This window comes from Pyrus communis, chromosome 13, assembly GCF_963583255.1.
Source record: "Pyrus communis chromosome 13, drPyrComm1.1, whole genome shotgun sequence".
NCBI classification, from domain to species: Eukaryota; Viridiplantae; Streptophyta; class Magnoliopsida; order Rosales; family Rosaceae; genus Pyrus; species Pyrus communis.
Genome location: NC_084815.1, coordinates 20,424,533 through 20,435,323, shown reverse-complemented (window position 1 = coordinate 20,435,323; position 10,791 = coordinate 20,424,533). Strand labels below are relative to the sequence as shown.

The following is a 10,791-nucleotide window of genomic DNA, read 5'->3' as shown; positions in this document are numbered from 1 at the left end:
TTTAAAGCTGTAAAAACTTGTGTAGGGTTCGAAAACGTTAATATTTCGTCAATCCGCATTCAAAGCGATGGAGATTTGAGTTTTGAGTTTTCCATTCCAATCCAGTACAATTTGTTTGGCAGTGCTAGTATGATAGTATGTACATATGAAATATCTTCTAACTAGCCGACTGCTTCAGAAAATTTGTATGGCTTCGTCTGCTGCTAATTTTGGTCCTGGTTTGGCACACAGCCTGTAAAGTTATGGCAAGTAGCAATCACAAGTTCAAAGGACATGCATTCCTTTTACCAATTTACCCTTTTGTTTTACATATTTTGTGTTCATAATCGAATTACAAAAAAAAAAAAAAAAAAAAAAAAAAAAAAAACTAGCCAGACTCTCTCAATCTACAAAGTTCTGATTTACTCCTTCAACTTTCAGTTTAGTTATAAGCTCTTAATCTATAAAATAAGTTTTTCTGAATTGTTAAATTTATCACCTTTTTGTTGTGCTATTCCTCGTTTGATGAACGGAAATAACTCTTGATTACAATTTTGTCAGTTGTGGACAAATTAGCATGTTTTAAAATATTAGACGGCCAGAAATCAAAATTGAAAGTCGATAGGACAAATTAAGATACCAAGTTCATAAGTCATTGCTTCATAAAAAAAGTACGAACTCCCTTCCACAATTTTTCTTGTGTTTTCAAGTTGGTCTCATGAGGTCTACCACTTCTCTCGTTGCTGCGCAGAGAGGGCAAATACTGTTTCAGAATATTAAGTAAAGCCTACTCCATTAATGATGGAGATAAACCACTTTTCTTTCCAAGAAAGAACACCATGTGGGAGAACTTTAATGCATTCATTGGAGGTACCCACCACCCACTTTCTCTCCAAACTTTCTCATCTTTTACATCCATTTTTCTAAAAAATTTCACAATTTTTATTGCATCTAATAAACTCGTTTTACAGACGTGGGATAAGCCAGTTAGTTAGAGTGTGAGTTTGCCTCGTTGAATTCAAGTTTGAATTTTTAAGCTAGTTGACCACCATACGTGTCTGTCTCTTTGCACTCAATCTTAATCCCTCTGTGTGAAGGATTTGAGTATTTTAGAATATCGACGTGTAAGAAAATCTAATACAGTGTATTAGGAAGCAAGTGTGATCATCCACTTGGAACTTCACTTCCATTTTTCTCTGTTTCTGCCTGCTTCATATGTTTGTTGAAACTTTCTCAAATGCTCAACTTTGGACATTTTATTTTCTTTTATCTCGTATGAACTTTCTTTTTTGTATTTTATCTTATCTCGGTTTCTCTAAAATCTCATGAATTTCCCATTATCCAATCTGATTCTGTCATAACTCACAACTGTGTTTCATCTTTAATGATCCCCAAATAGTTACCATCATTCTTAAATATAGGTTGGAAGTTTTCAATTCCTGCTTTATTGGGTTCTTTTATTTTGCAGATTTCAGAAACTTAACTCCTTCATGAAGCACTTCTGAGAAAAGCGATTTTGTAATGGGGTGTTTCAGATCATTTCTGCTATTCTGTTTTGCATGGAGCTTCTTACTTCTAGGCACTCATCAACTCCAATCCTCACAGACCCAAGTGCTTCTGCAGCTCAGAAAGCACTTAGAGTATCCAAAACAACTAGAAATTTGGAACAATCCCAGCTTAGATTTCTGCTCCATTTCTTCATTTGGTCAAGTTAACATTACATGCTTGGACAATCTTGTAATTGAGCTCAGAATCAAGGGTGATAAGATTAAGCAATCCAAAGAAAGCGGCTACTTCAACGGCTTTCCAATCCATAGCCAAACTTTATCAAATTCTTTTTCTTTGGATTCTTTTGTCACTACCCTTTCAAGGCTAAAAAGTTTGAGAGTTCTTAGCCTTGTGTCTTTGGGCATTTGGGGTCAACTTCCAGATAAGATTCATAGGCTGTCTTCCCTTGAACATCTGGATTTGAGCTCGAACTTTCTATTCGGTTCAATCCCACCTAGGATTTCCGCAATGGTAATGCTTCAAACTTTTAAAATCGATGAGAATTTCTTAAATGATACTTTCCCTGATTGGTTTGATTCGCTTTCCAATCTTACAACTCTGAGCTTGAGGAACAACAAGTTGGAAGGTACATTGCAAGGTCTTAGTAGCCTAAGCAGTTTACAAGTGCTAGATTTGAGCAGGAACAAATTGAACTCTGTGTTGCCTCCAATGCCGAAAGGGTTGGTCATGCTTTCCATCAGCGAAAACTCCTTCTCCGGCCAGATTCCAGTGAAATATGGCAAGTTAAGTGGACTTCAACACATTGATATGTCACACAATGCACTTATAGGCACACCTCCTGCTGCAGTCTTCTCTTTGCCTAATATTAGTTACTTGAACTTGGGGTCAAATCTGCTGAGTGGCTTGCTTTCAGGCAATCTAATCTGCGGTAGCAAGCTTAATTTCATCGATATATCGAATAATAGTTTGACGGGTAAGTTGCCTTCATGCTTAAGAAACGTATCAGAAGAGAGAGTTGTGAAATTTGGTGGGAATTGTTTGTCCATTGGTATGCAAAACCAGCATGAACAAGCATACTGCAAGGAAGTGATCAGCCTGAAGAAGAAAGAGTCCGGAGGGAACAATGTAGGGATCTTGGTGGGAGTGATTCTAGGATTAGTTGTACTTAGTGTGCTTCTGGTTTTAGGGTTTATCATTTTCTGCAGAAGATATTGCCTTCGTGGAATATCGGAGCAGAATTTGCTGCATAAATCAGTGCAGGAAAATTCAGCAGATGGGTTTTCGACCAAGCTTCTAGCAAGTGCAAGTAGGTCAATCGCTAACCAGAATGTACTCTCTTTTTTTGTTTCATTGAATGAATATTTAAGCTGATCAAGTTGGTTCTTTTTGCTTATTTAGGATTTATTTCACAAGATGGAAAGGTAGGGATACAAGGCCTCCCCGTGTGCCGGACATTTTCTTTGGAAGAGTTGATGGAAGCTACGAAAAATTTCAACAGCTCTGCCTTTTTGGGTGAAGGTTCCTATGGGAAGGTATAGTTTCAATGCAGAACATAATTACGAATTGAAACTATAATTTTCGTAACTACATATATTCTTTAAGTTCTTACTCTTTTTTTCCTTTGGCATGCAGCTTTACAAAGGAAGACTATACAATGGGACTCAAGTTGCTATAAGGTGCCTGCCTTTGTCAAAAAAGTACACAATTCGAAATGTTAAACTTCGGTTGGACCTGCTTTCCAAGCTTCGGCACCAGCATTTGGTGTGCCTTTTAGGGCACTGCCTCGATGGTGGTGGACAAGATGATTACAGTCCGAACAAGGTCTATCTTGTGTCTGAGTATGTCCCCAATGGGACATTCCGTGCTCATCTCTCTGGTAAATTTTCAAAACCTAAACACAATATACTCTTGGTGGAAAAACACAAACTTATCATTTTGTTGTCTAAGCATAGCAATAATGTTATGTATGTTTTTGTAGGGAATAGTCCTGGAAAGGTTCTCAACTGGTCGGAGAGATTGGCAATTCTAATTAGTGTGGCCAAGGCTGTGCACTTCCTACATACCGGAATTATTCCTGGTTTCTTCTGCAACCGCCTAAAGACGAACAATATCTTGCTCGATGAGCATGGTATGGCAAAATTGAGTGACTATGGACTGTCCATTCTAGCAGAAGAAACCAATAAATCCACGGTATGTCTCCTCATAGTGACTCAATGATCATTTACCCCTGCGATAATTTTTTCTTCCCACGCAGTTCTGATTGTGTACTTGTCTTGTTTGTAGGCAAAAGATGGCCTAACATCATGGTAAAATTTACACCATATTTTTACTGTCTACTTTCTGCAGGTTTGTACTAGAGTTCTTTAGTTGTTGACATTTAACATTGTCTTGATCAGGCAAATGAAAAGTTTAGAGGACGATGCTTATAGCTTCGGATACATACTACTGGAGGCTCTTGTTGGATCTTCCATGCCTTCTCGAAGAGAAGTAATCCTTCAAAATAATATGGTTACTCATTAACTTCTGACCTGTTGCTTATCTACACTAATATTTACGCTTCACACGAAAAATGTGCAGAATTCATCATGTCCTATTGTTCTCAAGATTTTGGTGACCGTATAAGTACGCGCTTTTATTGATCGAAAAATGGTTCTACAATTTGCTGCAGGCATCTCTGAATAGCCAGGACGGGCGGAAGCAGATAGTTGAACCGGCTATTCTAGCCACATGCTCACAAGAGTCTCTGTCGATCGTGATCTCTATAATGAACAATTGCATTTGTCCAGAATCGAGCCGTCCATCTTTTGAGGACATCCTTTGGAACTTACAGTACGCAGCTCAAGTGCAGGAAGAAACAGCAGATGGAGACCAAAAGATTTGACACACTGCAGCGCATTCATTGAGTTATATTTTTGTAGCCTCTCCAAATCACTGCCACTTCATTGATTTTCAGAATATTGATTTTGGGGCTAAATAAACAAGAGAGAATATGTGAAATTCTTTAGTGTGATCGACAATAGTCCACCAATGTTATATCACGTGCTTTATTCATTAGTATTATCCAAAAATATAGAGACATCTGACCGCCACATTGAGTTGTATACCTAAAAACATTTGGGCCAACAGAGAAAGCTTTGTTTTTGTTACAAACCACGTTACCATTCTAGCTCGTATAAATAACTAATTCATCTGAGATTACTGAAAAAACTTAAATATTCTTGATATAAATAAACTTAATTATATACAGCAAGATTAACATCGTTAATATAAGGATTTGATTGTATAAATGACACGCTCGATCCCGATATCCACCAAACATCAAGGTAGGCACGTGCTGGCCGACATCCGAAGGTGACGAAGTCATATTGTGTGTGTGTGTGTGTGTATAAGGCATATACATATAGAACACTTCATCATTCATCTGAAGGTTCTACATCACGCGCCTGTAGGCAGATCATTCGCCCGTAGACAGTACCATTTGCCTGTAGGCACTACATCTTCCAGCCGAAGCCAATATATAAATATCTTCTGGCCGAAGCCACCAATCTACGCCCTACTAAGGCCAATATAAATAAGTATCTTTTGGCCAAAGTCACCTACGCTTGGCTGAAGCCAATATAAATATCTCCCACCCGTAGGCACCAACCTAATGCCTGGCCGTAGCCAATATAAATATCAATCGACCTGTAGGCCCCTACATCACCCGATCAAAGCCAAAATAAGTATCAATCGCCCGTAGGCTCCTACAACACCCACCCAAAGGCATATAAGTATCAATCGCTCGTAGGCAGGACCGTTCGAATAACCACTAAGTAAGTATGTAAGGACATTAACATAATATTTATAATATATATATATATATATATATATATCTATCTTAATCAGAGTTCAATAGTTAAAACGTCATATCATAAAACCTATTTGTAGCATATAGTCATCAATCATATATACTATAAAGAACGTAAACTCGATAAAGCATGAATATCATAAAGTGTAAATCCAATTTACTCATAAACATTTCATAAAACGTAATCGTTAAATCATGTTTTTCATGTATACATTTCTAATAGTAAAATATGCATTTTAGAAAGGGTCTTCTCACCTTACACCATTGGCGAAGAGTCGTGTAACCAAGGGTGGATGGAAACGCCACAAACAATTACACTTAAGTACATAAAGGTACCAATTAATAAAACTATACTATAACGATTGAATTTCAGGAAACGAACGTCATAAATAGATTCATGACATCGAATTACCCTAAGAAGGGTCCCGAGCAAATTTCGTAAAAGTCAACACAAAGAATATTCTAGGAATATTCCAGAGAATATTCCATTTGGGTTGGGTCGGTCCAGCCGATTCTGGGCCTAAACTTTGGGCCGGTTCTATGGGTTTGGGCTGAAAGGTTTCTGGGCTGGACTCAAGGTTGGGCCGGGTAGCTTGGCCCAATGATTGGGTTGGGTTAGTGTTTTCAGGTCGGGCCTGGCCCGTTTCCATGCCGGTTTCGAGGAAGAGGAAAGCCGGAGCTTTCCAAGCATCGTTCAACCACAAAACGTAACCAAAACAGGTTGTGCAATATACCAAAATGAAGCCCAAGGAACAAGGAAGAGCTTCGTACCATTTTCACAACATGTGGTGGCCGGAGTTGGCCGAAGTTGGCCGGAAAAAGGCCTGGAAGTTTCAGGATCTCGCCAGGATATGGGGAAGTCTCCCCGAGCTGGTTTTTCTTTGTCAAACGTCCCCAAAACATACTTAAATTCTTTAAAACAACCCAGAATGTTGAAAAGGAAGGATGAGCAATGGTATTTCGAGCCTCACCTAGTCGGGAAAGGTAGAACTTGCCGGCGTGTGGGTGTGCTAAGCATGTTTGGGTGGTCTCTGTGCTTCACAGAGAAGGAGGGAGAGAGGAGAGTCCAACGACGGTGGTGGGTGATGGTGTTCAACGGAGGAAATGGGTGTCCGTGTGTGTGCATGTGCGCGCTCGGGGGAGAAGAGCACAAAGTAGAGACGAGAGGGAGAGCTGAGATAGAAAGAGAGATAGAGGGCTTAGCGTTGTACACGGAAAATAGGAGAGGAAGAGAAAAGAGAGACCAAGAGAAAGTGATGGAGAGAGAGAGAGAGGGTGCCACGTGGCAGGCAAGGAGAAGGGAGGGTCGAGGGACCAAAACAGAGGTGGGCCTCTTGGGCATACCATTTAACGAGAATGTATGATATACAGCCTAAATTTACATTTTAATTTCATAAATATCAATTTTTATAAAAATTATCAAATATATCCAAAATTTTACTGGAGTAGACCTCAATACCCTCAAAGTTAATAACAAACCTAACCCTAAATCGAAACACTATTAGATGAATGAACCTGTTTATGAATGAACCTGAATTCATTTCCAAGAAAACTTGCTGTTTGACAATACCATCCACATCTCATGGTCTCATCCCCACCTCCCAATCAATCAGACATTTTGTTTATGATTTTGGTTTTGCAATAAAAATTGAAATTTGTTTGTCTACAAGCAATTCTGATGGGCTTTTGACAAAAGGTAGAGCTCCTAATGATCAGTGAATAGATGGCAACATGCCATCGTTGCTCCCAATTAGCCAGACCCTCATTCAACTTTCCTAATATATTTCCTTTTGATTTGTTAGGTTTTCAACGCATACCGAAAGTATAAGAACAAAAACTAGTTATTATTTTAGTTTTTTTAATTGAACATTTCAAAACAATATGAAGGAGAAGGATAAGCAAAGGCAGAAGGGGGGAGGGTTGCGGTGGTGGGTGGTCCGGTGATAAGTAAGCAGTCTTGTGAGTTTGAATGACAGGGAATTCCAACGATTTTAGGTGTAGTGTAATTTGATTATAATTTTGAGGACAGTTTGGTCTATTTAAGCGTGTTTTTTGCTATAATTGATAGTTTTTATAAAAACAGACATTTATGAAATTACAGGGTAAGTATTGGTTATATATGAGAAATTCCCCCATTTAACACTAAAAAGAAATATTTAAACAAATAAAACCCAATCAAAGTGAAAACACCAAAATACCCCTTTTGTTCTGTAAATTTCAGGACCCGTTGTTACAATAAAAGAGGAGTTAACAAACAGTCTATCATAAATAAGAACCTTCAATAATATACCAAAAAAAGTTGTATATGAATGGATTCTTACCCTTTGCGCTTGTGATCTATACGATCGATGCCCTCTGCGATATACTTCATCGCTCAAGGTTCCCTTTGCACATCGAAAATTTCAGACAAAAAGCAAGAGTTTAGCAGAGATTAAACAAAAAAACTCAATTTTAGTGCAGATAATGAGCAGATGTCTTGAACCGCTCTCAGTAGTGGAACTGACAACTACATGAATTGCTTAATATAGGAAGAACAAGAGACTGAACTCGCTCCGGGTGCATGCTAGCTACCAAGTCCGAATCCAAATCCAAGTCAAAATTTCAAGAAGCGGAGCTTTGCTGGAGTGTTGCGAGGAACTTAATTTTGACTTAATAACTGTTACTTATTTTTGACTTGATAACTGTTAGGAATACTTAGCTAATTCATTTGCTCTTCTAATTTTTACAAGTGGATTTACATATTAAGTGGTGCGTGCGTAGCAATTGTTAATTATTTCTCCTTTACCCAAAAACAAAGGTAATTTCCAATGAGTTTGAATCCCAAGAAGTTGACCCTCCGATTAAAATTTAGAGACACTTTATTGGAAGTTCAAAGGAAATGCATGTTGTAGAATTCCAAGTCAGGTATGCTCCTTTGTTTTGGCTTCGTGACGGGAACTTGATAAAAATGCGGGTGATTTTCTAGTTGAAATACTTCATTCTAACCGGACATTAGTCCTACCGCTCAGGACCTTATTCAGTGTTGTGTATTCTATTCTATTTCTTTCCTTAAATATATGGATATTGATTAAGTAATTAATTTATCACCCTTAATAATTATGACATTTAGCCTTTTAGGATAACGAAGAATAAAAATGAAAAGTTTCCTATTCACATAGGGATTGGTTTACTACATACACACACAAAGTTTTCCATTTGTCACTAGGATTTGTTTGGACGTGTAAAACAAGGAAACTTTACTGAAAGTACCCTTTCCAATTGTCATTAGGATTCGACGATATAAAAGGAGTGATTAAGCACTGAGTATTCATATTCACAGTTTGTGCTTTCACCACGAGATTGAGAACGAGAAAGATTGAGAGAGAACATCAGAAACCGGGATCTTTTCTGCCTTCTTCTTCTTCTTCTTTCCCGGGATCTTTTCTTTCGTTTTGCAGTACCAGCTAAGCCTTGATAGTTTAATATATGCATATGGCGAGTGGTTCCGGTAATATCCCAGACGAAACCGCCTCAACACCAAAACCGACGTTTCTAGATTCCGCGCAGTCTGTAAGTTGTGGCGGTCCTCGATTCCTTCCTTCGAGAAGAACCTGCTCCAATTGCCCTCGGAAGTGAACATTGCAGACCCAGACAGCGGCTATGATATTTGCGGATATAGCTTTACCCTCGTCGAGAGTGTAGTCTATCATCTCGCACCTCCCAACGATGATGATCCCCAGAAAAGAGGTTGGTTGATTAATGTCAAACAAGTAGGTCTTGATCAAAAGGGTGAACAACACACTCATCACATGTTGCATCCGCTCTCCCGCTTATTTCGAGGGCAGCCCAAGTCCTTCCCCAAGGTATTCAACTTTATGGAATCTCGGGTATTTGAAGTGGCAATAATGTATAGTCTAGTAGAATATGGTGGGGAGATGCGTGGTGATTTTAAGGTGGCTGCATCCTTGAATCTTGATTTCCCTGCTTTCATGGCAATTGATCTATTCGGAACGTTGTACTACGGAGAGCTAGGTGCTGACGTTGTAGATTGCACCAACTTCCTTCTGAAGTTGGATGACGAATACCGCGATTTTCAAGACGTTATTTTCTTCAAAGGAAGGTTTTGTGCCGTGTGTCGTGACGGGAGAGCAGTGGCGGTTGATTCTTGTCTGAATACGGAAATGATTGCATCTCCATTACCGAATATCGCTTGCCTTGACCACGAGAAGAAGAAGAAGTTGGTGGAGTCGTTGGGAGAGCTGCTTTTAGTTGATATGTATTTGAAGGGAAATCCGTCAGACTATACATTCGAGATTTTTTACGCTCAAGCTCACGAGAAGCAATGGGTTAAGCTAGAGGCGCAAGCTCTGGATGATCGAATATTGGTGCTAGGGGATGACGGCTGCTTCTCTCTTTCTTGGTTTCAGGGAGCCTGTGAGCAAGAGTTATCCCCCGAAAGCGGCTTTCTATTCTAGGAGGGAAGTGGGCTTCATTCAATGGAATGCCTTGTTGGTTTAGCGAAAAAGGTAGTTTACTTGCTTAGTGCTTGCGCTAAGGGCTTATACCCAAAAAGTATGACACACACTATATGTAATGGGACGGACGGGATGAAAGATTTCCCTGGAGTGGAAGGGAGATGTATTTATTTCCACGAGCCTCATCATAGCAAGAGTTACGAGTTCCATCGGTTAAGAAGCATATTAAGCGATATTGCAGTGTACAGCTTGGATTCTGGCCGTGTCTCGCGGTTAGCAGATTTTCCGAGTTCGAACATCATCTTTTGCCCACCCCCAACCTGGACGTGGCCTAATATGCCAGAGTTGTCTTGCAGACGTGATCAAGGGGAAGACTCCGGATCAAGGGCGAGGAGGAGGAGGAAGATCAAGGCCGTCGTGAGATGCCGCAATGGGCGTTGAATAAGTTCTCGATCGGTGGTGTTTCTCTTTTACATACCATGTATTCTGTTCTAGCTCGATGACTTCTTATGATTCTCTGTTTGAACTTTGTAGTAGTTTTTGTAACTTATACATCTCATTGTCTTGTGTGTTTCTGTTTTCCGTTTCCAAGTTGGTGTTTATGATGATCGATTACCGAAAAATATGAAGAAAAACGAACTCGAAATTGAGATCTTAGCAGAGCAAAAGGTTGCTGAAACTGCATAATAATTTCAATAATTCACTTGATCCTATATTACACCTTCATTCTTATCTGCAATCTAGCAGAGGTACAATGGTTTCAATCAAGGTACAGATGTATTAGCTTATCTTAGCCATACAACACATCATGGACGAAGCCAGAGATCAATATGAACGGGACCATTCTCAAACAACAAAGTTATAAATTAAAAAACTCAAGAATTTACTAAACAAAACACTTATATATTAATTTATAAAGTTTTTTTATTACTAATACCATCAAATATCTTTATAAAAATAAACATGTTATTGTTCATCTATTGATCTATAACCCAACTTCTC

General features: G+C 39.0%; 2 protein-coding genes across 4 annotated transcripts; both read left to right on the top strand.

Annotated features, from left to right (window-relative positions):
* Positions 1-376: 376 nt before the first annotated feature.
* On the top strand, positions 377-4,611 carry LOC137713630 (probable inactive leucine-rich repeat receptor-like protein kinase At3g03770). 3 transcript variants are annotated; one of them, XM_068452954.1, is made up of 8 exons: positions 377-849; positions 1,448-2,794; positions 2,887-3,020; positions 3,121-3,364; positions 3,467-3,678; positions 3,772-3,794; positions 3,885-3,996; positions 4,157-4,611. In XM_068452954.1, the coding sequence occupies exons 2-8, from the start codon at positions 1,501-1,503 to the stop codon at positions 4,367-4,369; spliced, it is 2,232 nt and encodes a 743-aa protein (XP_068309055.1). In that variant the 5' UTR covers positions 377-849; positions 1,448-1,500; the 3' UTR covers positions 4,370-4,611. The 3 variants fall into 3 exon arrangements, with proteins under 3 accessions (XP_068309055.1, XP_068309054.1, XP_068309056.1); XM_068452955.1 differs by lacking the exon at positions 377-849 and adding an exon at positions 933-977; XM_068452953.1 differs by lacking the exon at positions 377-849 and having other exon boundaries at positions 864-2,794.
* Positions 4,612-8,213: 3,602 nt separating this feature from the next.
* Positions 8,214-10,255, top strand: LOC137712327 (F-box protein SKIP23-like). Its single transcript, XM_068451426.1, has 3 exons — positions 8,214-8,239; positions 8,835-9,731; positions 9,921-10,255. The coding sequence occupies exons 1-3, from the start codon at positions 8,214-8,216 to the stop codon at positions 10,228-10,230; spliced, it is 1,233 nt and encodes a 410-aa protein (XP_068307527.1). The 3' UTR covers positions 10,231-10,255.
* The last annotated feature ends 536 nt before the right edge of the window (positions 10,256-10,791 follow it).

Excerpts from the sequence above, each read along its gene's own strand:
- LOC137713630 (XM_068452954.1), top strand. The coding sequence starts at position 1,501 with ATGGGGTGTTTCAGATCATTTCTGCTATTCTGTTTTGCATGGAGCTTC. Across the intron at positions 2,795-2,886 it reads CAAGCTTCTAGCAAGTGCAA|GATTTATTTCACAAGATGGA; the intron begins GTAGGTCAATCG and ends TTGCTTATTTAG. Across the intron at positions 3,365-3,466 it reads ATTCCGTGCTCATCTCTCTG|GGAATAGTCCTGGAAAGGTT; the intron begins GTAAATTTTCAA and ends ATGTTTTTGTAG.
- LOC137712327 (XM_068451426.1), top strand. The coding sequence starts at position 8,214 with ATGCATGTTGTAGAATTCCAAGTCAG. Across the intron at positions 8,240-8,834 it reads GTTGTAGAATTCCAAGTCAG|ACGAAACCGCCTCAACACCA; the intron begins GTATGCTCCTTT and ends GTAATATCCCAG. Across the intron at positions 9,732-9,920 it reads GACGGCTGCTTCTCTCTTTC|GATGAAAGATTTCCCTGGAG; the intron begins TTGGTTTCAGGG and ends TGGGACGGACGG.